The following is a 25,901-nucleotide window of genomic DNA, read 5'->3' on the forward strand; positions in this document are numbered from 1 at the left end:
TTTTTTTTTTTTTTTTTTTTGGTTTTTCGAGACAGGGTTTCTCTGTATAGCCCTGGCTGTCCTGGAACTCACTTTGTAGACCAGGCTGGCCTCGAACTCAGAAATCCGCCTGCCTCTGCCTCCCGAGTGCTGGGATTAAAGGCGTGCGCCACCACGCCCGGCGAGCTTAAATCTTCATTCTGGTTGTGGGGGGTTGGATGAGAATGGCCCTGGAGGCTAGTGTGTTTGAATAACTGGTCCCCAGTTGGTATTTGGGATGCATTAGGAGGTGTGGCCTGGTCTACATAGTGAGTTACAGGACAGCCAGGGAGTACACAGTAAGAAAAGAAAGAGGTTTGCTTCCATCCTGTGACTCATCACTGTGAGCATATCAAATCATGATGCCCAGGATAATAAATAAAAACATATGCATTAACAGCTAATAATGAAACATATGGTAAATAATGATGCCAACCTTAAAATATGCCTGCTAGTTTCTCAAGTTTAAACTCCTTGGGCACTAGAATAAACAGGTGAGATGTGATTCCTGCATAAAGATACATAGCAGAGCCCTGTTCAGATGGGCTAGATGCACTGTGAAAGAGCCATAAAGCAAGCTGTGAGCAATGTGTATGTTTGGTGTGTACATGTTTGCCTGTCTTGGTTTTGGAGCAGGGTCTCAGGGAACCTGATTTGTCTACTGCGGTGTCCAGCGTAGCCCAGGCATCCTCCTGTTTCTGCCTCCTCAGCACTGAGATTATGTAGTTGCTAGGGTACTGGGGATCCGAGCTCAGGTCACCACACTTTTGCCACAAAGCATTTTACTGACTGAGCTGACTCCCCAGGACCCCACACTTCTTTGTGAAACAGAGTTTTATGTAGCCCAGGTTTGCCTGGGACTAAGAAGCAAGAGCTGTAGTTGAGCCACCAATATGGTTCTCTTCTTCTAATGGCTGAAACTGTTGGGTGCAGGCCTTCAGCTACTTGGTCAGAAGCTGCCAAACTCTTCACCTAGGTTGGCCCCATAGTGGTGGTGGCATTGGAGCAAACCAGGTGCTTTCATCAAAGTAGGCAGAGATCAGAGCCCAGTTGGAAGAGCTACTGCTGTTCCCAAGTCTGGTAGACACGTGAGCCTTGTTGCTGTTACTCCTGAAGTTAAGCAGGTGGTGGTGGTGGTGGTGGTGGTCAAGGAGTGTTTTGTGGGGGACACACAACTGCTGTGGCCCAACCATTCTTGTGGAGACCATAGGAGCTGTCAGTTGCACTGTCAATTCCTCCTCTTAGGATTCCCCGGATGTTGTCATGGTAACCTTGACTGCTTTTAAAATCTGGGAGATCCTGACCCATCCTCAAATGCCCTGTGGCATACGTACACAATAGAAAGAAATATTGCATATTCTTTCTCATATGTGGATCCTAGTTTCTCGTGTGTGTGTGTGTGTGTGTGTGTGTGTGTGTGTGTGTGTGTGCATGTGTGCACCTGGTTCATGCACCTGCATTCATGGGGTGGTGAGGGTGGGGAGGTATAAGATTGGTCTAGGTATAACTATTGGTCTATATAGCAAGTTTCAGGACATAGAAAGACACAAAACAAACAAACAAATGGGAAGAAATTAAAGAAAAATGCCAATGGTCTTCAATGTTCTACTGTGTCGTTATTGTAGTTGAATTTAGGTTCAAACTAGTTTATTTCTGCTTGGTATACTAGAAGAGTTTGAGGAAAAGCAAATTTCTTTCTTTCTTTTTCTTTTTCTTTTTTTTTTTATTTATTTTAAAGTGTGTATTGTGGGGAGGGGACACGTCATGTGCATGTGAGTGGCGGCCAGAAGCACTGGATATGGATTCCCTATATCCGGAATCACAGGCAGTCTTGCCACCTGACGAGGATTTTGGGAACTGAACTCAGAATCCCTGTAGGAGGACTGCATGTCCTAACGGCTGAGCTGGCTCTCCAGCCCCTGGATTTCTTTGGGATGGCTGGACTGAGGATAGGCACACGAGGGCTGCTGGGTCCCAGAGCTCGGGAATCCAACTCCCTGGGTGGGCCTGTGTGGGTGAGTTCACATCAGTTCCCTGAGGCAGAAGCTGAAGCCAGTATTACAAGAGAACAGAATCTTCAACTTGCTCTTTTACGTGAGCAGAGGGTGGAGCTTAGATGGTAGCATGCTTGCCTAGCACAGAGCCCCGGAGTTTGATTCTGAGAACAAAACAACAAGCTGAAGAACTCGGGAGAGAAGCCTGGCATCCTGCCCAGGGGCCCTCAGACTATTCATCAGTCTTCCCTTCTCTGAAAGGCTAAACCACCAAACTGCCAGCATCCTCCTCCATCAAAATCCTTCAGAGGCAGGCTCAGTGACACACTCCTGCAATCTCAGTAGTTGGAGGGGCAGAGGCAGGAAGATCAGTAGTTCAAGGACATCCTCTGCTACATAGTAAATTCAGGCCAGTCTGGACTACATCAGACTGTGTCAAAAACTAAACAAAGAACACCCTAACCTCCCAGATCTTCTTTTTTCCTCTTGCTCCCCGTTTGTCCCACCTCCTCCTCTTCTCCATCTGCATAGTCTCCTCTTCTAATAACATAGAAATTAATATAGAGAATAGTTTCTGGCCCCAGGAACTTTGGGAAGAGAGACCAGGAGTTTGAGTGATTTGCATATGTTGGTGAAGTCAAAAGAAAGAGGATCTTCTAAATATAGGTTTTTGGGTTGAAGGTCGTGAGGGACATTAAACCAAGATAATTTATTTTGCTTTTGTTTCAACTATCTACTTTGTATGGGAAGATGACCTCAAGTGTCAGCTGGAATTCAGGAGGATGCTGAGCCCAGGCAAGGAGGGAAGAAATGTCTGTGCTAAGCTCCTTCTGTGGAGTTTTTTTTTTTTTTTTAAAGATTTTATTTATTTATTATATGTAAGTACACTGTAGCTGTCTTCAGACACTCCAGAAGAGGGCGCCAGATCTCGTTACGGATGGTTGTGAGCCACATGTGGTTGCTGGGATTTGAACTCTGGATCTTTGGAAGAGCAGTCGGGTGCTCTTACCCACTGAGCCATCTCACCAGCCAAAGGGTATGTTTTTTGTTTTAGATTTATTTATTTGAATTTTATGTGTATGAATGTGTGCCTGCATGTGTGTGTGTATCACATGTAAGCAGTGCTCAAAGAAGACAGCAGAAAGGGTCAGATGCCTTTGGCCTGGAGCCATAGGTGTTTGTGAGCTGCCTGCCATGTGGTTCTGGGAATCAAATTCTGGTCCTCTGCAAGAGCAGCGAGTGTTCTTAACTGTGGAGCCATCTCTCTGGCAACCCCCAAGATGTTTTTTTGATCCACCTTCACATGCTGGTGGGGCAGGTGTTGTGACAGCTACAGTTAAGTTTTAAGTTTTATTACTGTGCCAAAGAGATCTGTGAAACAAAACTGCCTGTAACTTGTAAGCCTTCTCCCTGAGGACAGACACTTCCTGAAATGTTCAAGGCTATTAGTTGTGTTTTTGCTCCCCTACACAAATGTGTTACACCCAACTGCACCCACTGGATGTTCTGGATCACATGGAGGAGGGAGGTATGTAGGCAGGAAATACGCATGCTTGCCCCTGATTGGACCTGGTGGGGCAAGTGATGGCTTGATGGGTTTGCCCTTTAAAGTCTCTGCAAAATGTCACTGGTTGCCATTTTCTGAGAACCCAGGAATGGACTTGGTCAGAGTCCATCCTTCTGGCCAGGATTTAATTAAAATTTGCTTCAAATCTGGCTCAAAATTATGGCAACAGTCTTTTTTTTTTTTTTTTTTTTTTTGGTTTTTCGAGACAGGGTTTCTCTGTGTAGCCCTGGCTGTCCTGGAACTCACTCTGTAGACCAGGCTGGCCTCGAACTCAGAAATCCTCCTGCCTCTGCCTCCCAAGTGCTGGGATTAAAGGTGTGCGCCACCACACCCGGCTATGGCAACAGTCTTATTCTTGCCTGGCAGGACTAACAGTGCGACAGGAGGACAAGAGAAGCAACGGCTTTCGGTGGCTAGATGCAGCAAAGAGAGGTGGGATAGGCTTGGAGACCAGTTCCCTTCTCTCCCTCCTCCTCTTTCTTCTCCATCTCCTCCTCCTCCTCTTCCTCTTCTTCTTCTTTCTTTTCAAGACAGGCTCTCAGGTGTCTCAGGCTGACCTTGCACTTACTATTTAGCCTAGGCTGAACCAAAAACTCCTGGCCCACCTTTCTCTACCTCCTGTGTGCTGGGATCCCAGGTGAGCATTACCATGCCTGGCTTACAGGGTGTTGAGCATCATGCTCAGGGCTCTGCATGTGCGGGGCACGCTCTCTGCCAGATGACTTATATCTTACAACTTACATCTCCAGCCTGGAACCCTTCTGACTTTCATCAGAGCCTCCTCCTTAGAAGCAGGAAAAGACACTGCGTGTCACATGTATGGCAGTGTAAGGAAAGATACACGCTGTCTTAGTTACTTTTCTGTTGTTGTGGTGAAAGACCATGACCAAGACAACTCACAGATGGAAGGTTTATTTGGGGCTTACAGGTACAGAGGGATAAAAGTCCATCGTGGTGAGGAGGCCGGGCAGCAGACAGGCATGGAGACTGGTGCAGCCAATAAGACCTCACACCTCAAAATGAAAAACCAGAGAAACTGGGAGTGCCTCGAATCTTTAGGCTCTCCAAGCCAGTCCCCAATGACACACTTCTTCCCAAAAGGCCACATCTTCTAAGCCTCCCCAAACAACTGGGGGCCAACAACTGGGGACCAAGTGTTCAAATGCCCGAGACATGTGAGGAACAATCTCATTCAAACCACCACATCCAGTACAACTTTTTATTTTTATGTTTTTACATGTGTTTCCATCTTTATCGTGTTTGCACATATGTACAGTCACATGTATAGGGCGCTCAAATGGAGGTCAGAGGACAATTTGCAAGAGTCCATTCTGTCCTTCCACCATGTGGGTCCCATGAATGGACTCCACTGAGCCATTTTGTTGTCAGATGTGCAGTCTTAAGCTTGGAAGTTGGTCCTGTGCTTCGCCCACCCTTTTGCAGATGGAAGACTAAAGGCTTAACAGGAAGAGCAAAGGCTCTGCAGCCAAAGGCAGTGAGAGCAGGAGGAAGTGTGGGCAGGTGGAGCTGGTCAGGGGCCTGGCAGGTAGGACCCTGAGATGAGAAAACCTCCGAGAGAGAAGGCAGAAGAGCAGCTGTTCTCGTTCTCGCCCTAAGGTGGAAATTCTTTTACCAGTCCTAACAATTCCCTAAAGATTCTGAGTCCTGCTGCTTTGGACTGATGGACAGGCAGTGCCCCCCCCCCAGCCCTTTGATGTTACCAGGCACCAGGTCCCCATGGCTTCTGTCACCCCTGGTCCTTACCATGCAGTCCAGGTGTGCATGGCCTCACCACTACAAACTGCATTTTCCTCAAACTTCTTCTCTGGACAGAATCTCTCCTAAAACATTGTCCTCAGGTTTACATTTGTAGATGATGACGACGACAGGCCTTGTTAGGAAATGTTTCCATGTCTGTTTCGCTTTCTGTCTTCCCAACACCCCTATGAGGCAGACAGGGAAGGACTGTTATCCCTGATCACGCTCCATCCTCCAGTGTCCTCGGTGGGCCCAGCACCACTCATTTGTGCAGTATCAATGTGTTCTTTCTCCTTTCCCCAGAATCCTGATAGAGTCTACTTGGCAGACTCATTACAGAGGGCCGGAGTCATCTGGTGACTGCAGCCTTCCTTTGTGCTGAAGCCGAAGGGTTCCTCTGACCATTTTGTTTGATTCAAGGACAACATTGTGGGCTGATCTTCTCAAAACCTGTGCCTTTCCTGCTTATTATGCATCGTTTATTCCTACATTTCAAGGGAGTTGACTCTGGTTTTCTTTGTTGCCTCTTGCCTAAATGTTAGGCATCCAACCGGAAGGGGTTTAAAAATTAATATAATTTATTTCCCATCAGGTCAGTGCAAAACAGAGGTGTTTTAGGACGAAACACGGAGGACCAAAACTCTTCTCTTTTAGTTCAGTTTCTCGTGTCAGCAGCAGTGCAGGGTTCTGGACCGTGTGGGCCTGTGTCCCCAGGGCAGAGACACTTTGTTCTGTTCCAGACAGCCTGCTTGCCTTGTTCAAAACGGAGATTCCCGCAGTACCTGGACCTTCATCAAGGCCCTCTTCAGCTGCTCGTACGTTACAAACATCATCACGTTCCAAGCTCCCAGACGCAGAAAGGAGGGCACAAATCTGAGGAGAGAAACAAACGGCTACGGCGTGAGTAGGAGCAGGTTAGGGGTCACAAGCACACCCACCATGCTGTCCCCATGCTGGCCGAAGCTGCTTGTCACAAGTCTTTTCTGAGATCAAGTTCATCTTTGGCTTCTCTACTGAAGGGGTTTAGGCAGAAGTTGGGATCAGAAAGGACAGAAAGCTAACTTGTTAGTGCGAGTTTACTGTGTAGGAGGCTCATTCTCGACGTCTGTGTTGCCCACACGGCCGCCTGCCGGGTTCTTTGTCAGACACTGAGGCCAGAGAAGCTGAGTAACTCAAACCACGAAGTTGGCAAATACCATCGCAGGGTTGAGACACACTGCCCGGCTCAGCTCATCCCGCGCTATGGGCTTTGGGCTCCTTTGTATTCAGATTCCCACCCAGAGAAGGCCCAGGCCAGGAGTCAGGCCTGGGAGTCAGTGGATAGGGGCAAGATTGAAGGAGTGGGGCACTGGATTCAGCTCCCCTCCAGAAAGCACTCTGGGCCTCTGGTAGTACCTTGGGCAAGAGCGTCTACCTGCCTGTGCTTCTCAGAGGAACAGAGGAGCCCATCCTCTGGTCCCTCATCTCAGCTATTTTCTACTTGCCCCAGCCTCTTGATTCCTGCCAGACTCAGCAAGTTACCACGCATGCTCTGACGGTGCCAGGCCCTCTCCTGTCCCCTTAAGCACCTTGTTTTTTCTTCACCTTGGACTGCTCTTTATCTTTTTCCCGCCTGGAGGGTGGTTTTTCTTGCTGCAGGACTCAGTTGGGCATGGCAGCCATATGCTATGACATTTTCTTTGTGGGGAGGGTATGAGATAGGGCCTTACTATGTAGCTCTGGCTGGCTTTGAACTCAAGGCAACACCCCTGCTTCAGCCATCATACCTAACTTGTCATGGCTGTTCTTAAACCTTCATGAGGACTGTGACAATGTATTCAAACTCTGGAGTCTAGTCAAACTTGGGCTAAACTCCTAGTTCCTGCAGTTCCAGGTGAGGTGCCTCATCTTGAAAGCAAGGACAATAAAGTGCCTGTGATCCTGGCACTTGAGAAGTGGAGGCATGAAAATCAGGAGTTCGAGGCCACCCTGAGCAACCTAAAACCTTGTTTCAAAGACTCTAAAATAAAATAAGAGTGTGTAGCAGTAACCCCTTTACAGGGTAGTCACATGGTTAATTGAGTCAGTGGGGGACAGCACCTAGCACTGCTCCATCAGTGTCACCTAATTATCAGGGACTCTTTGAGGGAGGCATAGGCAGGGGCCTGGCACAAAGTAAACTGAGGCACTAGCCGAAGACACTGAGACACGCAGTGTCGGGTGACATGCTAAAATCTCCAGTGTTTTCTGTCTGACTGTTGGGTTCAAAACAACATCACACACCAGAAAATACCTGCTAAAGGCACTGACGGGGGAGCCAAGCAAAGACCTTCCCACGGGGACGGGCAGCACCGCAGTGGCTGTGGCCTCGGAGCCAGGGCCCTGCCACTTTGAATTAGATTGTGCAGATGTTGAGGGAAAGGCTTCCCAGTGGGCTAAGGTGCTGCTGCACAGGAGGATGCCCTTGGGCTGAACTTGACCCCTGGAGCCCAGGGAAAGGTGTGGGAGGGGACCAACTCCAAGGAGTTGTCCTCTGTCCCCCACATGTGCTGCAGCAAGGTACCCAGGCACCTCTCTCTCTCTCTCTCTCTCTCTCTCTCTCTCTCTCTCTCTCTCTCTCTCTCACACACACACACACACACACACACACACACACTAATGATTATGGTGGTAATGGTAAGTTTTTAAAGTCTAGGCCTTCTATGCAAAGGCACAGGAGCCCTGAGTGTTGGTGTAGTGACTATGGAGTCTCTGCAGCCGTGAGTGTGGCGGTGAATGGTCAGGACAGCAGGTGGGGAAAGCCACTTCTGCTCAAAACCTTTGAAGACAAATAATTTTACCTAGCCTGGGCCTACTTTTTTCTTAGTAAGGTTTCTGTTGTAAGTACTGGGGATGGTGTGTGCCTACAATGCAGTACTCAGAGGCAGAGCCAGGAGGACTGAATGTCAAGGTCACTCTTGGCTACATCGTGAGTTCTGAGCCAGCCTGAAATTCATAAGACTCAGTGAGAGAGAAAGAAAAGGGCAGAGAAGGGGCTGGTGAGATGGCTCAGTGGGTAAGAGCACCCGACTGCTCTTCCGAAGGTCCAGAGTTCTAATCCCAGCAATCACATGGTGGCTCACAACCATCCGTAACGAGATCTGGCGCCTTCTTCTGGAGTGTCTGAAGTCAGCTACAGTGTACTTACATGTAATAAATAAATAAATCTTAAAAAAAAAAAAGAAAAAAAGAAAAGGGCAGAGAAGAAGGGAAGAAGAGAAGACAAGAAGAGCAAGAACCCAGGTTTTCTGGAAAGAGTGCTGGAGGCAGAGGGTGACGGCTTACCCTTTGTAGAAGGCCGTGGGTCCCTCCTGGGCCACCATCTTCAGCATACAGTGCAGAGGGCTGCGGTACCTGCCTAGGGGAGCGTTCATGTATCGGGTCTTTACCACATCCACCGGGGAGGCCACCACTGTGGCACAGAAGCCAGCTCCAAAGGCAGAGACAAAGTGACAGGGGAAGTTGTCTGTAGAAGGGGAGGGAAGAACGGGTTCCAGGGATGAAGTGTGTGTGTGTGTGTGTGTGTGTGTGTGTGTTGCAGATGACCTCACTGTGTCTCCAGTGTAACCTTGACCTTCTGGAGCAAGTGCTCAAGGCTGGGCTCTTGGTTAGTCTTGGCAAGCTAGAACTCCACAGCTCTGAGTAAGAAAGCCACAGACCTTTTTTTCTTTTTGAGGAAATTGAAGTCAGTAGGCAAGTGACTGTCACAGTTACATTGAGTCTGGTGCTGGCCCTAGAACCCAGGGCTCTGCTTCGAGCCTAGGCCTCTTTCCTCATTACAACCCTGACCTGGGCACTGCTCCTCTCTCTGTCTTTTCGGGGTCCCTGATGCCTCTGGGTGGTACCCACCCCTGTTTCCCTACCCATGCTCACCAGTAAACAGGCGAGACTCCAGCAGCTTCTCCTTGATGATGTCATAGGTCACCATCTCAGCACAGTTGACAATGGCATTTCTTGTGATGTTGGGCCAAGTCCCTGTTAGGAAGGCAGCAGGGACTAATGAATGCAACCCTCCCACTTGGGTACAATGTCCTATAGCAATGGTCTCAGCCAGGGGACCATACTTCAGCCACAGATCCCACCTTTCCTTCTGGAGTTATCAGCTTTTAAACCCCCTTCATCACGGCTGGAGAGATGGCTCTGTGGTGAAGAGCACTGACTGCTCTTCCAAATGTCCTGAGTTCAATTCCTAGCAACCACATGGTGGCTCACAACCATCTGCAATGTGTTCTGACGCCCTCTTCTGGTGTGCCTGAAGACAACTACAGTGTACTCATATACATAAAATTAATAAATAAATCTTTAAAAAAATAAAATAACCCCCTGCATCTTCACAAACAGACATCTATGGTATGTCTATGTGTGGAGCATAATTTGCACTCTCTGTCAAAATTTCACCATGCCTCCCTCGGACCCAGGAGGAAGGGAGGAGGAGGGAGACAGGGCCCCAGGACAGTGACAAACACATGGCAGGGCCCTAGGAGACAGGGTTCACTGAGAAGAGGACAAGCTGCATGTGGGTAGAACACCAGTGAGGGAATGCCCTGGCAGCTCTGTGACTAAGGAGTCCTGCCCTTAAACATCGCAAGGCCATTTTTCTCCTGCAAGGGATCACGGGAATGGTGGTCCAAGTGAAGGTGGGATTCTGGCGTTTGCCAAGGGCTAAACACATAGGGAACTCTACAGACTTCACATCCAAGGAAGTCTCCTCACTTGTCTTACCACAACGGGCTCCACAGCTGCGCTCCTTCCTGCCTCTCTTTCTGTTCTCTGTCCTCTGATGGGCCCTCCATCCTTCTATCTCCACACCTTGGCCTTTGAGACCAGGTACTTTTTGGAGCCAGCACAGCCTTTCTGCCTCCTGTCTGAATTCTGGTCCCCTGCCTGGGGGCATAAGCTACATCGGCCGCCTTAGATCCTCATAAATAAAGCCCTGAGGAGTGGACGCCGTGTTCATTCATTTCTGACTCTCTCCCAGGGTGGCCTATGCAGGTGATGACTGGTAAGTTGGACACTATTTGACGCCAGTGTGTGGTGTATTGTATTTGGAGTGTTCTCACGATGTTGAACCATGCTTCGGGAATGCCTCCTTTCTGGACTGCTTGTCTCAGCTTTCAGGGAGGGAAAGCTTTGCCCTAGAGTGCCAAGGTTACCTTTCCACAGGCCCCTGACTCCTTCCTCCCTCGCGATGGTTCTGTAGGCATCCATAGTCCCTCTGTATTTCCTCTCTCCTCCAGTTCCCAGGCGTATCATGGCTTGAAATCGGACCTTCACCACATCCGTGGGCTGGGCGCAGGTCACTGCCATGGCTCCTGTCGTGCAGCCTGCCAGAATCCTGATGGCGACGCTGGAGTCTGGGGCAGGCAGAGAGAACTAGGAGTCTCTGGCACTGTCAGAATCTCACCAGTGTCTGTCATCAGCTTGCCCCTCCCCTACTCTGCTCGGTGGACAACTCCATGTCCTTGACCCACACTCCAGCTGCTACCAGGTTTCCCACCCCTGGGTGTCCATGGGTGTCCCTCGGTGTCCTCGGGTGCTGGCACTCACGGTCCGCTCCCTTGGGGGTGTAGAACTGCTTGACAGAGTCGTAGAGGCCAATTCGAATGGAGGCAAAACTCATCTGGCGGTGCAGGCCAGCGACCAGTCCACTGTAGGGGCTGCGGGGACCCTCTGTGCGCACCATAGTCAGGATGGTACCCAGCACGCCGCGGTACTGCACGCTCTGAGCCCCCGGGTTCTCCCCTTGGATCTGGGGAACAAGAACAGAGCCTGAGGAGTTGATGGGTGGCCGGGGAGGGCGGGGCTGTGTGTGCAGGCCGCCTGTAGGAACTGCATGATTATCAAATCAGGGTGAAAATGGCTGAGTGTGCAGCGTGCTGCGGTTCACAAAGCAGCACTTATTCGGTGTGGCATCTCTGCCCACCTACACCAGAGGGGCCGGTTTGCTTTCCCTGTCTTATAATAGATGGTTAGAGGCTGAGTCACGCTCACACCGTTACTTCCTTACCTTTATTTTCCACTTTATGGTTTACACAGCAGGGCTAAGCAGTAAAGAGCCCTGTCGCCTCATGTCAAGGCATTTGGATGGTTTGGTCACGAGCGATGGTGGTGGGGACCGACGCGGTGTAGGGGATAGCCTTCCTCAGCTCGGTGAGGAAGAGCATGCTGGCACAGGGGCTGATGCTGGGTAGAAGCAGCCCCTCCTTCCTCGTGAGTCACAACCACTGGCCAAAGGCACTCACCTGCAGGCGGACCTTGGCGGTGTCCAGGGGGAAGGTGAGGAGGTCTGCAAAACAGGCCGCAGTGCCGGCCCCCAGGAACTTCACAACCGTTGTGGGCGGCACTTCGGAGGGCTGAAGTCCAACCATGGTCCCGGGGGATGGGCCTGGTTCCTTTGCTACCTACGGAGGCAATCCTTTGTTTCAGTTCGAGGAGGAAGCTGCAGGAGAAAGGCCAGGGGGACAGATGGAGTCTGGGCTGTTTGGCTCTGCCCCATCTCCAGGTCCGAGGGGGCTTTACAAAGTGACAAGCCTGGGTACTGTCACACTTAACCTGCCTGAATTTGGTTTATATACTCTGGCAGGCAGCAGGCCTGGCTTTGCCTGTGTTCTCTCAGGGTTTTGATGTCTCCTCACGGGGGCGGGGGGGGGCGCGGAGAACGCTCCTGGTGACTCAAGGAAACACTCTATCCTAGATGAAGCCATATCCCTTAAAGGGATGCCTGAGTACACTCTGCCCCTGAGGTGGGGATTGGATTTAGGGCCTAGCTAAGGCAAACCCTCTACCACAGAGATACATCCCAGCACTCTCTTATTTATGTATGTATGTATGTATGTATGTATGTATGTATGTATGTATGTATGTTTTTCGAGACAGGGTTTCTCTGTATAGCCCTGGCTGTCCTGGAACTCACTTTGTAGACCAGGCTGGCCTTGAACTCAGAAATCTGCCTGCCTCTGCCTCCCAAGTGCTGGAATTAAAGGCCTGCGCCACCATGCCCAGCTATTTTTTTTTTTTTTTTGAGACAAATGATTCATTAAATTTCCCAGGCCAGCCTTGGGAAATCACCCAGCTTCAGGCTCTCAGATTCTGGGATTGTCTGTCTGCCTGCACTGCCAGCCTGGCCTGGCCATACATTCCTCTGTATAAAAGAGGCAGAGTCCTCCTTGGTGCTGTTGCTCCCGTCTCTGTAAGGTTTCCTGATTGGTGGCCTGCTGGTGGAACCTGGCCTTAGTAGTCTGTTGCCCTCCATTTCCCAATGGGTCTGAGGTCGGTGGACTGACACATGGACGCTTCTGCTGTCTGAGGTGGTTTATGGCTGTGTTGCTTGGCTTGGACCCTCTCAAGTCACTGAGGAGTCTATTCTCAGCTGAAGACAGAATCAGTCTTATGCCAAGGCAATACACAAACAACGCCAGGGCAGACATGTGCTGTCTGTCTGTCTGTGTGTGTGTGTGCTAGCATGTGCACTTTTAGCTGATTACCCAGGGATCTTTTGATGTGAAGGACTTGGTTTGGCCTCAGGTGTGCTGGGAAACTGGCACACCATCACAAGTAGCCCTATGTTGTTGTTGTTGTTTTCTTCTTCTTCTTCTTCTTCTTCTTCTTCTTCTTCTTCTTCTTCTTCTTCTTCTTCTTCTTCTTCTTCTTCTTCCTCTTCCTCTTCCTCTTCCTCTTCTTCTTTTTAAAATTTATTTTATTTATATGAGTACACTGTAGCTGTCTTCAGACACACCAGAAGAGGGCATCGGATCCCATTACAGATGGTTGAGAGCCACCATATGGTTGCTGGGATTTGAACTCAGGACCTCTGGAAGGGCAGCCAGTGCTCATAACCGCTGAGCCATCTCTCCAGCCCCGCCCTATGTTCTTACAATTAGGTTTCTGTGCTGAGGCCATCTCTTGGCAGTACATATGTACTGGTGCACTAACTCAGACACTTTCTTGGTGTGCTGAAGTCCTGCATCCTTTAGTGGGCCATTCTTAGGGCCAGGGCCAGTCTTACAGAATTGTAACAGTGTGAACCCCCTTCCTACAGGAGACAGGATTCTGGGCCAGTGATTAGGAATCTGGGTTCTGGTCCTGTCCTTTCCTGCACCAGTGAGAATATATATGCACATATAATATATGTGTAGATATGTCTATCTCATTGATATATGTCATTCATTTGATAAATAATATATAATATATAACTATACATATAAAAATAAAAATATATGAAATTTCAGTTCATCAATAGGAAACATTTAGGTACCAAAGGGTAGGAACCAGGCCAGGTGTCTTCTTTCAGGTCTGCCATATGTATATATATATGTATGTGTATATATATGTGTGTGTATATATACACACACATACACACACACACATATATATATATACATACACACATATATGCATATATATGTATGTATATGTATGTATATATATATGTATACACACTCTGGTTTCCTCTGTCATCTCTCCGTAAAAAATATTGTCACTGAGAAGGAAGGTGCTGGTGTACTAATTCACCCTGAGCGAATGACTATTGACTGATCAGGTATTTCTTGATCACTGTACAAGGCACGGGTGAGGCAAGATACAGATGGAAGAGGCTTGGTTGGATTTGTGTTCAAGGGGTTTGATTTCTAGTGAGAAAGATGAATAGCTGGTGAAGGGAGTGGGGTCAGGTATGTGGGATGTGGGCTGAGGCTGGAACCCACCGCTGCTGGATTCCAGTCTGGAAGCCTGGGTCTTAGTGTAGAAGAATGGTTTTTGACCCCTGCCCTGAGAAGGACTGAGGCAAAACTGAAAATCATTTCTTCTTGTTTCTTTTTTCCCCTCTTTCTTTTTTGGTGGGGTCTCTTGTAGGCCAGGATGGCTTCAAATTCTCCGTGTAGCCAACAACTTTGAGCTTCTGATCTTCCTGCCTTTTACTTCCCGAGTCTATCCCTACATCCACTTTGTGAGGTGCTGAGGATCAAACCTAGGGCTTTGTGTATGCTAAGGTGAGCGCCACCCCCAGGCACGGAAACTAGACAGAGTTATACACCAACTCAGGAAAGCTGGAGATCTACATCCAAGCCTTTATCTGTCAGAGCCTGTCACTCTCCTAGTTTTTAGATAATCTACCGACCCCTCATTTTACCAAAAGCAGAGTTTAACACCTTGGTGGGGGCTCTTTGTGGGGACTCTCCTTCCCCCGCTCTTTCCTCCCATTCACTCACTGAGCTTTGGTCATATGGAGTTCTCGGGTTCCATCTTCTGTCTGCAATACAACTCTCTCAGGCACCTGCAGATTGCCTCCTCACCTCCCTCACATTCCTCCTCAAATGTCACCTCTTCAGAGGTCCTTCCCTGAACTCAAACGCTCGCTCAGCATCATTCTCACCCATCCCACTGCCCTGATCGATCACCCCTCAACCTTGTCCACTGATGCACTTTCCCACTCAGATGCCCTGCCTCCAAGAACAGAGGCCTCGCCCATCCAGAGTGCTGCTGTATGTGCCGGACAAAAGGATGGTGATATTACTGGAAGGTCTCCTCTCATGTCTAACTCCATCTTCACGACATGGCACTGAGATAAGCCAGGGATTCAGCCTGGTAAAAGCCAGCACATACTGAGGAGACCCCATCCCACACTGAGCTCTCTGTGCTTGGCATCCCAGAATAAAATCCCATGTGTGTTTATCTCCAGGGTCTCCAGAAGGCTTTGAGGGTTGGCTTAGACAAGTCCCCACAAATAACTTAGTTCAAGCTGGACTGTAGCCAGTAGAGATGGAGAGGAGCTATCAAGAGGGGAGATTTTATCTGGAGAGAGGAAGATTTTATCTTTAGCTTGTAGGGGAACAAGAAGATCAACGCAGGCTAAGTCTGAAAGGGCTTTTGGCAGATAGAAAAATGAGGATGGCCCAGGGGAGGCAGGGGCCTGAATCTGTAGGGTCGCAGTTCTCAACCTTCCTAATGCTGTGTCCCTTTAATAGAGTTTCTCATGTGCTGCCCCCCAACCAGAAAATTACTTTTTGTTGCTACTTCCTAACTGTAATTTGGCTACTGTTATGAATTTTAATGTAAGTATCTGATATGTAGGAGATCTGATACGCATCCCCAAAGGGGTCACAATCCACACATTGAGAACCACTCGTGTTGGTTCAGTGGAAGCTCAGAGCAGGAGGGCCTGGCCGTTGGGCTGTGGCCCCTGTAGTTGGGAATTTTCAGATGGGAATGTCATCTCCCTTGATCCTCAACACCTGTCAGGAAAGGTAGCTGAGGCTTAGGGACATTAGCTTGCTTAGTGTCACCAGTGTCTAAGCCTGCGTTTAGTCTATTTTAGGTTCAAAACCACTTTGGCAAAAGCAGGGCAGTATTTAAATCCAGTTTAGAGATGAGAAAATAGAAGCTTAAGATGCAGAGAGGTTGGACTGAAGAGATGGTTTAGCAGTTAAGAGCACTGACTGCTCTTCCAGAGGCCCTGGGTTCAATTCCCTGTACTTACATGGCAACTCACAACTGTTACTCCAAGAACTGGCACCATCACACAGGCACACATGCAGGCAAAACATCAATCATATAAGAATAAGTAAATTATTTTAATAAAAGATGGAAAGAGGTTGACTGACCACTGGTCACAGAACTCCAGTCTGGTTGTTCTGATGGCCAAGCTGTCATCGCTACACCACCTAAGCTCCAGTCAGTGTGGTGATCTGGCTTCTCAGGGTCTTAGCCTTTTTGCTAAATGCTTCATAATGCCAAACATGACTCTGGAGAAGGCTGGATGACGACCAAAGTCCTCTAACCATATGGAATTCTTGGGCTCAGAGAGGCTAGGCTCTGTGCGGGTGGCTGTAGCCAGGTCTTGGCTCCCCCAGGATTTTCCTTCAGTCTGTCTTCTAGTCTGCCTGAGTTGTACAGTGAGACAAGCCTGAGGAGGCCCAGAGCCTTTAAAGCCAACTTGGCTGAGGAAGAGCGGGGTAGGCATGTTTAGAGACATGCTCTCCATTTGCTCAGGCCTCGTTCCCCTTTGCCCTACAGAAGAGCAGCAAGGCTTGGCTCCTTCCCAGAAGGGAGGCATTGGCTTCCCTGCCCAGGCCTGGAATGCACTGTGGGGGCAGCTGACTCTCCTCATGGTATCCTGGTGGCCTCTCTTCTCCCAAGCCTTAAATTTGCCCCGGAGAGCAGGCTTCTGGGTAACTTGACAGCCTGAATCTAAGGCTCACCCAGATCTGGAGAGGCCCTTGGGGTAAGTTCTTTTGTTTTTTGTTTTTGGTGGTTTTTTGTTTTTGTTTTTGTTTTTGTTTTTGTTTTTGAGACACGGTTTCTCTGTGTAGCCCTGGCTGTCCTGGAACTCACTTTGTAGACCAGGCTGGCCTCAAACTCAGAAATCTGCCTGCCTCTGCCTCCTGAGTGCTGGGATTAAAGCCGTGCACCACCACGCCCGGCTGTGGGTAAGTTCTTTAGAGTTCCCTTCTTCAAAGCCTGTCTGGGGACCACTCAGGCACTAGCAGAACCACCTTGTGTTCTGCTCTGCTTTGGAGAGAAACACTGAGGTTAGACAGGCAAAGGACCTGGGTATGGCTGCTGTCAGGGACTGACTTCTGAGTCCTTTCTGCTGGAGGGAACCTCAGGTGATGTTGGTGCTGAGTTGGGTCCTGCAGAAGGCACGGAATGGAATTTTCTCCCCACGGAGGCCAGGTGTGTCTCTGGAGTTTTTGCTTCCCTGTCAATCCGGGCTTCCCTCTTGCACCCACTTTGTCCTCTGCTACTTTTGACCCTACTGTCTTGTAGCACGGCCCCATTATCAGTGACTTTTCTGGCTCTGTTGGAGCCTCCAGGCAGGGACAAGATCAACTTACCCGCCTTCTCTGTGAAAACTGTTATAGGGAAGGTCCTAAGTCAGACCATCGTGCCAAAATGAGGAGGCAGGAAATGAGGTCAAAGATGATCTCAGGGCCCTTTGGTAGAGGGCTGCGAATGCCAAGGCTACACTTAGTCCAGGGTGGGTGGGGGCGGGGCCCTCAGAGCATGCTGGTGCAGGCAGCAAGAATAGATGAGGAGATAGGGAGATGGGGAGCCATAGGGCTCTAACATCACTGAGGATACTGCTGGAAAGGTGCTTTCGAGACACTGAAGCACGAACTTGGTTAAGAGCTTGCAATTGGGTGTACCCAAGTTTTAAAGTCGTGCCCCCAAACCATCCATCAGAAAGAGAAAGGATGAGCGGACATACTTGAGTATGTGGGTGAGGCTACAATGCTTGGCGCAGTAGGGAACTCCCTGAGGTCTGAGCTTCCCAACCTCCTCCTTGCCGCACCTCGGTTGATGCCCCCAGCTGGAGGTGGAAGTTGAGAACAACCCTCACCCTGTAGCTTTACTGGGGTACCCACAACATGAGATACTACTCTAGCCCATAGGGCCAACTCAACTCTCTCCAACAATACATCTGCATCAAGGAAGCCACTAGACAGAGTGACCACGGGCTCTAGACCAGGCTTCAGGGCCAGAGGTGCCCTCATCATCTCTACCCCGGAAGGGCCCCAGGATCCTTGCTGGAGAGGGCTTTGTGCTCGTGGGGATCCTGGGCCAAAGGAGAGGGACTCTTTTCATCTGGCATTTGTAAGATCCCAGCAGAGGAGTCAGCAGGACGAGGGAGTTGTGAGGAGTCACATAGATGTGGAAGTCAAGGCCCTCCCCAGGGCTGCAGTTCCTTCATCTTTACTAGGTGGGAGCTAGACCGACTCATTCTCAGTCTCTCACGCAGTGGTGAGTGATCCCAGCAAGCTCCTGGCTGTGAACATCCATGGAAGGGAGAGTCAGAGCAGGGAAAAAGGGAGAGGAGAGCAGAGTATGGGGTCTTACCTGTGCGTCTAGCCAAGGCTGGGTAGTGTAGGGCACCCTAAGGCTCCATTCCATTAGGTAGCAGCAGGATCTGATGGCCGGTCCTCACCATTCACTGTTGTCTCTGCTGTCTCTGGCTCGGCACTGGCCGTATGCACCAGCTGACCTGAAACCTAATTCTGAGAAGCTAGTTGACAGTCTGATCACTTGACAAGAGGCAGGCTGCGGGGAGGGGACCAGTGAGTTCCAGATCTGGTTTAGCTTCCGTGACCTGGGGCTCTTTAATGTGGCTCCTTTGAGCTTCCAAGAGGAGAGCTACCTTGGTGACCAGGAGGTGTGTGACAGCATTTGTCACCTTTGAGAGCCCAAAGGTCAAGGTCTCTTAGGACAGGGGCTCTCCAGGATCCTAGACAATGGTTATAGGCGTCACTTCTTAGAGGCCGTACATTCTCCTCAAGAGGGGAGAGGAGAAGATGGGGCAGAGAAGGTAGAGGACATCTTGGTGCCAAGATGTGCTTGATATTCAGGCACAGCGTTTCTATTTCCCACATTCCTAGGAAGCAGGATCCTAAATTTAAAAACAAAGGACAACAGATGCATTGTACATAGCATGTGATTTGCCCACATAGAGCACACAATAGTGTTTACTACAGTCTGGTTGATCAACCACTACATGCTAGTTCAGAACACTTTCATCATGGCTCAAAGACAAAACCAGAACAAGTCACCCCCTTTCCCTTCCCCCAGCTTCAGGCAACCACTCATCTTTATTCTGCTTCTTAATTTGCTTGTTCTAGATGTTGTTTGAGTAGGATTATATAGAATGTATAGCCTCTTGTGGCTGGTTTCCTTCACAGTGGTGTTAACACACTGCACTGTACCGGTAGACACTGACCCAGAGACTGTAGCAGCCAACCTTAAAACTCCCAGCAGAGGTTTGACTCTAGCTAGGCCTGAGCTCTCCTCCCTACTGTGTAGAGCCCTCATGTGTCAATGCTTACTTTACACAGAAAACTGTCAAGGACAGACAGCTAGGTCACTGCAGGCCTGACTTGCCTGTAACCTATACCACACTTTGGGTCTATCAGCTGCAATCCCGATTCCTCATGACATGGACGTGCTGGGGCCGGATCGAGATGGGGCAGGGTGAGCAGAATCCCTTGCGGCAACCACTGTAGGCTGGTCCATCTGCAGGCGCTGAGGTTAAAGACTGGGTGGGCACAGCTGAAGTTGGGAGCCAGGTGGCATAGAAGGGAAACTAAATGGAGAGGGGAGAGGAGATAGGTAGGGCAGAGAAGGTAGAGGACATTTTGGAACTTGAGCGCAGCGCCATGGCAGGGTGGGTGCTGTGACATCTAGACTGTCTATCCTGTTTCTTGGACCAGGACCTGCCCACTGCTTTGGGCTCAGTCTGGAACTATTAATCTGGACATGGGCAGGACTGTGGGAGCCATGTGGGGGGAGGGGCTACAAGTAGAAGTCAAACTAGAGGCAGCAAGTTCTGGAGAAACCCAGAGGGAGGAGAGCTCAGGTCTAGCTAGAGTCAAACCTCTGCTGGGAGTTTTAAGGTTGGCTGCTACAGTCTCTGGGTCACCAGAAATACTTTCCAGGCATCTGTGGAGGGCATGCATAAGGAAGTCAGGGTTCATTCTGGTTGTGGTGACAAATGTGTTGTACAACTTGGCAAGTCAAGTTGCCTCAGAGCTAACACTGGGAGAGACTGGTAAATAACACATTGGGCATATCGTCTGTGTCTCAGACCTTCACCTTGTCTGCAGCCCGTGCCCTCCTGTGGCCCTGTTCTCACTTGACTCCTTCAGGTTATTTACAGGATCTGGATTTGGCAGTGATCTTTACCCCTTAGGCCTGGAACCTAGAGGTTTCTTACCCCGAGGGATGTGGAACTCCAGGTACTGGAAGCTCTGTTCTGGTTGAGGGCGAGGCCTGGGGCAAGGGGAGCCCCTGGCTAGGGACCAGGCAGGTTTGCAAGGTGATGCTCAAGGAGCAGAGATCTGGGGGGCAGGTTTGGCTGAAGGTTCATGGCCCTTATGGGAGGCTGGAGTGCTCTGCCTTCTGGGTAGCCAGTGTGCTTGTCTCTAATTCACCCCTATGCTTAGGGAAGAGTGGGAAGGGCTGACATTTCTCGAGCTTCCATTATGTGCCAAATGCCAGCGAAGCATTTTTAGAAATGTCCCATTTGATCTTCACAGCGACCATACGAAGCCAGAGTCTACGTGTCTGTGCCTTCCAGATGAGGCCAGAGCCACAGTCTCAGCCAGGCTGGACACTGATATGGTTCAGAACATTCTCTGGTTCTCTTTGCAGCTGTCCATGACCTGGTCTATACCATTCTCTGGGCTTTACCCCAGTACAGGTTTCTTCCAGAAATCCCTCCCTGGATTCGGCAGCCTGAGACTGCCCGAATTCAGGGCGTTTACTGCCTGTATCCGGCTTTGGCCTGAGTCCTTATCTCTGGGGTATGTCTTTGGTCCTGATGCACTTTCTACCGATACAGAAGCAATGCATCTGACTTCCATGGTGTTGAGTTTAACTGTGGGAGGGGCATCATAGAGTTGTGAGGATTTAGTGAAATGACACACAGGGTGACAAGCAAGGCCCTCAGGTAGCTCCTTTCAGCCTCACTACCAGCTGGCACTGGCCATCTATGCCCCCTCAGAGTTATCCTCAGAGGGCTTTGTCTATGGTAGCTGCCCAAGTGGCTGTGTTCTGACAGAAGTACCCTCCTGAGTCACACAGGGAACCAGATCCTAGTTGGACTTTCACTGTGCTGGGAGATTTAAAGGGCCATCAGAGGAAAAGACAAACCAAGCAAGCAAGCAAAAGCCCAAACCACCAGAAGTGGAACACTAGCATCCCTCTAACATGGGCCAATCTGACACTTGCAAGTCTCATGGCGACTCATGTTGCAGGTGGCGGAGTGATAGCTGTATCCTTCTTTCTGCAACACCTTTTCCCAGTGACCAACCCAAAAAATCACTTGTACACAAATACAAATGCCAGACTTTTATTAAAAACAAAAGCAAGAACAATGAATTTCAGAGCTGAGTAGAAACAAACATTACGTTAAAAACATGGTTAAGTTTCAGACAATCGAATACAGTTTTAAAGGAGGCGATTCCCCTGTTCTATTGATTAATTCAATACATCATAAAAATAATTTATATCTATAAAATACCTCATTCCCAAACAAACAAGCTGGACAGGGCTCTGGAATTTTCTCAGCTATGCACATACTTATTCCATGTTTCTTCCATTATTTATGGCAAAAATAGCCTGTCCTATTTAAGCAGAAGGTGGGCTCTGGTCAGCAGTAGGCTGTGTCAAGTCAAGGACACTGGTTTCTCTGCTCAGAGAGGCCTCCTTAGGCCCCACAGTCAGAAGATGGGTGCTGGAGTCTCATTTCCAGCTGTCACCTCATTACAGAAGGAAGCTGAGGTCCTGGTAGGCAGCTGCTAGGTGGTTTGGGACACTCCTCCGGTCTTAGCTGATTAGGTCTCAAGATACCCATGGAATAGGGTGATGGTAGTGGCCTGAGGATGCTGAGGGAAAGAGGCCTGGTGTCTCTTGCAAGCTTTACAGAGCCGAGAGGCTGGCTGGTAGCCACGTCCCTCAGGTTTCCTTAGTCTTTTTGGAATACTGGGAAGAAAATATCCGTGCAATCCTGCGAGTCTCTTCCTCAGGAAGGTTGGGAGGGATGGAGTAAGGTCTGGGGCGACAAGGCCTTTGGGCAAGGGCTCCCCTGGTGGCTTCACTCTCGTCCTGGAGAGAAGGAAGTCATCTAGATTAGCACTGTGGATACAGCATTGCAGTGAGTGAGTCTGGTCCTTGGGCTAACATTTTCTCTAGGTCCCTGGTTTGCAAATACCTCACACACCCTGTCTTGTGGAACTCTGGCCATGACATCACAAGGTCGGGGTACCTTCCTCCACATAGGTCAGGTGCACTTAGTTCAAGGTCGTGCAGCTTTGAGTGGCAGAGCTGAGGAAGGTGGGAATCCCGCTTGAGCAGCTACCATAGACAAAGCCATGTGCTCAGCCACTTTCCCCTTTTTTGTATCTTGTCAGATTCCTGTGCTGAAGGGCTCAGATCTACATAGCAAAGTTGCCTGGTGGGCTGAGAATGAGGCCCCTAGGAAAGAGATGGAGGCCAGGCAGGGAAGAGCCAGTGCAGAAAGAAGCGGAGGCTGTCCCCACAGGCGTGTGTACAGTCTGCCCTATGGGAAGATCTTTCTTGTTCCCATGCTGACGGACGCTACTACACTGCTCCACCTCTCCAGCTTGTACCCTGTGAGCCTGCTAACAAGACAGGTCAGGCCTGGCTAGAGAGGCTCCGGGATGAGCACACCTAGAAATCCCATTATTCCTTTCTATAGAACAATACATGTCAACAGGAGGCAGAAATGAACAGCAGATCCTGGCTTCACAGCTCAGAGTAAAACAGGCAAGACACAGTGACCTACCAAAAGAATGGGGTAAGGGGAATGAGCTTGTGTCCTCTCTGCTGCTTGGGTGCTAGTTTCCTAACCATGGCCAAGGGGCTGGGCAAATAGTCGGGACTATCCCTGTCAGTCCAGATCTCTAAGCACTGAGGGGAGGTGGGCAAGCTGAGCAGGCCCTTAGGCAAGCCTTCCTGGTGGCCAAGAATAAGCAGTGTCAGGCTAGGATGCTTGGCAGAGCCTGGAGGTACAGTTCTGTGTTCTGGGGAGGTCTAGGCTAACAGGAAGGGTGTTGTTTTTGGTTCACAGTTCTTCCTTCTAAAGTAACACCTCAGGCCAGGGGAGGGCCAAGAGGCCAGTGTCCATATTGCCCTCTGCTCCAGACCAGGCACTTCTGAGGGCATGAACTAGAGCTTCAATACACAACCCCAGGCAGGCCAGGTCAAGACGAGGGCTCAGATGCTATGAGACCAGTGAATGGGTAGGATGGGGTCATGAAGACCTGGTTTAGATCAGGTTGGAAGGAAGGAGATTGCCTCTGCAGTAAATGCCTCATTCATTCCACTAGAACCAATGGTAGTGGTCTACTGTACCCTTTGGGTTCCCTGAGAGACTTTTAAGCTTCTGTGTGCCTCATCTCAAGATCCGGAGATCTTTGGTGTTTAGAGGATACTTGTCCCATTCGGTGCTCTGGCTGTAGCTACAGACAGATCTTTTGGGTCACTAGTTGTGGCTTACATTTTCTTTAATCCTCTGCTACAGTAAAAGGGAACTAAGAGGCTAAGCCAGATGGAAACAGGTCTTGACCTTTATTTATTAGTTAGGGCCTCACTATGTACCTCTGTTCAGAGGCACTGGTCTTTAATCATTTGTCAAGTCCTAAAGCCAGACCTTTCTTTCCATACCTGTTAGAGGTTATGTCTCTACTCTGGAGACTTACACAATTCTGCTCAGTTCATGAAATGACCACCAGACTACTGCTGGTGGCTCATCAAGGCTCCTATAAGTTTAGGATCTATTCCCTCTGATCAGTTCACGTAGACAATAGACAGACATGGTTCCTGTCTTCGTAGAGGACTCAAGATAGAAGGGGAGGTGAACACAGACCTACCCAGCAGTCAGAGATGAGGCTTGGAGCTTGGGAACATGGGGGAAAGAAGCCATTAGCAATAGCTGAAATGGGCCAGGCAGGCTTCAGTGAGTGCTGGGAGCTAAGATAGCTGAGGTTCACTGAAGCTGGGGTGGGAGTGAGGCTGCCATAAGGAGGAAGGGCACACACAGCCTATAGCTGCCATGGGGTCCTATCATCCTTGGAGCTGAGGCTAGTGTGGCTGATTCAGCCAACCTTCCAGTACCCACACCCAGACCCGGGGGACCTTATCTGTATAGCCCAGGCCTAGAGGCCAGGGCAGAGAGGGTGGAGATCCGTATGCTTAGTAGTACCTGTTGACTTTAAAGGAGTTGAACAAACATCTTGATTAGTGAGTGCTGAAGAGTCTCTTTATCAGAGTTGCTACAGCACAGAACCCTGAAGGTCTGGGCAGTGGACGGTGTCCAAGGAGGGACATACACCCACATGCACTGGCCACTCCTCTCCATGCTACCACACTCCTGCTTAGAGCTGCACAGCATCACAAAGCAAGCGCCCAGCAGCCCAGCGTGCGCTTTGCAGGAGCCGCCCTCCCTCTCCTCCCGCAGGGCAAGTGGATCACCAGACCTTAGGGATTCTTTAGGGTCTGGACAGAGGGGCCATCCATGGATGGAATCCCTGGAAGGGAACTTCAAGGAGGGACTAGAGAGAAACACGAAGATGGAGTCTGAACACCTTGTGAAGGGAGAGGATGCCAAATGGAGGCTTGGCCTGAGCTAAGGTGTGGAGAGGGGATTTCTCAGGTGCAGAGAGCAGTCGCCAGGGTGGACAGACTGAGGAGAGAAGCTCAAGAGCAACAGTCATAGAAAAGGGAGCTGTGTGACAACACCACCCACTCACGCAAACAAGCAAACAACAAACCACAAAACAGTCGGGGGAGTCTCACCTGTTCCTCTTTAACCTCAACGAGCTGACCTGTAAATGTTCGTGTGTGTGTGTGTGTGTGTGTGTGTGTGTGTGTGTGTGAGAGAGAGAGAGAGAGAGAGACAGAGAGACAGAGAGACAGAGAACTGACTGACTTTGTACAGGTCCCTGTGGTGTGGTTTCTTCAGAGGTGCTATTTGCTCTGCAGTGTGGTCTAATCTCAGTTCATTACACCTCTAGATGTACTTCATCAGAGGCTATGTGCTTGTGGGGAGTGGTGGGGACAGGTGACTGCTTCTAGGCTTCTGTAAGCTTCTCCAGCCCTTTCTCAGTGGACACATAGTGGGATGAATGGAGGGAATACTGGTTTGTGGTATAGATGACCCATTTCACTTATTTATAAGTAAGATGGCTTCTGTTTGTGGGTCTCAGTGCTCACTGCCAAGCAGAGTTAGTAAACTCTGGTTTTCTTTCTCTGGTTTACTATGAAACCCAAACTTCAGATCTCATGGAGGCAAATGACAGGTACATTGGGCAAAACACAGGAGCTCTGCTGGAGCCAGAGGTGACCCTGGCTAGACACCAGAGCAAAACAAAGCTTTTATTCTTATCTTAGGCAAGAAGCTGGGCCTCACAGGTCCTGAGCAGGACTAGGGTTTGGCAGCTCCCCACGGGAGCTTAGGGCTGGCTAGGCAAGTGCTCAGAACCACCCACAGGACCCCAAGTGATCCTCTAGGTTGGTCTCATGGCTGAAGCTCTGCTCGTTTCCAGAGCAGTGCCCTTAAGTGAGAAACAACACTGGAGAGAGAAAACTGAAAGCAAACAGCTGCCCTGCCCGGCAAGGCTGCCTGGACGACTGCCTCAGAGGTTGTGTGAGGGCTCTACACAGCTGCCACTGGGCTCAACTTTCACCCCTTTGGCTGGCTGCCTTTCTCTGGGGCGGCTCCCACTATCCACTCCTAAGGTAGCAACAAGGACTTCCCAGACACTGAAGACAGCAGAGAACTCAGCAGCCACAGCTATGAGTGGGGGAGAAGTGGGGACAGGACACTCGGACCAGAGTCCCAGCCCTGGGCAGAAGATTGAAATTTAACTAAGCCAGTTACAGCCTGGCTGGCCCACCCCAGCTCCCTTCCCATCCCTGTTAGCACTCTCCCCATGGGGCTCTTCTACCCAAGTATTCCCTCTGTGCCTTACCACCTGGCACGTCTATCCTTTGAGAAGCCGTTTCTAACAGGCTCAGCCCACAGGGCTCCTGTTTAC

General features: G+C 49.8%; 2 protein-coding genes across 4 annotated transcripts in view; both read right to left on the bottom strand.

Moving 5' to 3' along the window:
• Positions 1-4,462: 4,462 nt before the first annotated feature.
• Positions 4,463-18,329, bottom strand: Ucp3 (uncoupling protein 3). 2 transcript variants are annotated; one of them, XM_029479230.2, is made up of 7 exons: positions 18,190-18,329; positions 11,598-11,756; positions 10,903-11,104; positions 10,509-10,709; positions 9,229-9,330; positions 8,641-8,821; positions 4,463-6,210 (listed from the first exon to the last, which is right to left on the bottom strand). In XM_029479230.2, the coding sequence occupies exons 1-7, from the start codon at positions 18,241-18,243 to the stop codon at positions 6,096-6,098; spliced, it is 1,014 nt and encodes a 337-aa protein (XP_029335090.1). In that variant the 5' UTR covers positions 18,244-18,329; the 3' UTR covers positions 4,463-6,095. The 2 variants fall into 2 exon arrangements, with proteins under 2 accessions (XP_029335090.1, XP_021023583.1); XM_021167924.2 differs by having other exon boundaries at positions 11,598-11,794; positions 18,190-18,273.
• A 2,835-nt stretch (positions 18,330-21,164) lies between these two features.
• The window catches only part of C2cd3 (C2 domain containing 3 centriole elongation regulator), a 105,725-nt gene continuing 100,988 nt past the window's right edge, over positions 21,165-25,901 (bottom strand). For both annotated transcript variants that reach the window (XM_021165953.3, XM_021165954.3), the window contains exon 33: positions 21,165-21,948. In XM_021165953.3, the coding sequence (XP_021021612.1) occupies positions 21,799-21,948 (150 nt within the window). In that variant the 3' untranslated portion in view covers positions 21,165-21,798. The remainder of the gene's footprint in view (positions 21,949-25,901) is intronic.

The sequence above is a fragment of the Mus caroli genome, unplaced genomic scaffold (assembly GCF_978045245.1).
Source record: "Mus caroli unplaced genomic scaffold, Mus_caroli_1 scaffold_8, whole genome shotgun sequence".
NCBI lineage: Eukaryota > Metazoa > Chordata > Mammalia > Rodentia > Muridae > Mus > Mus caroli.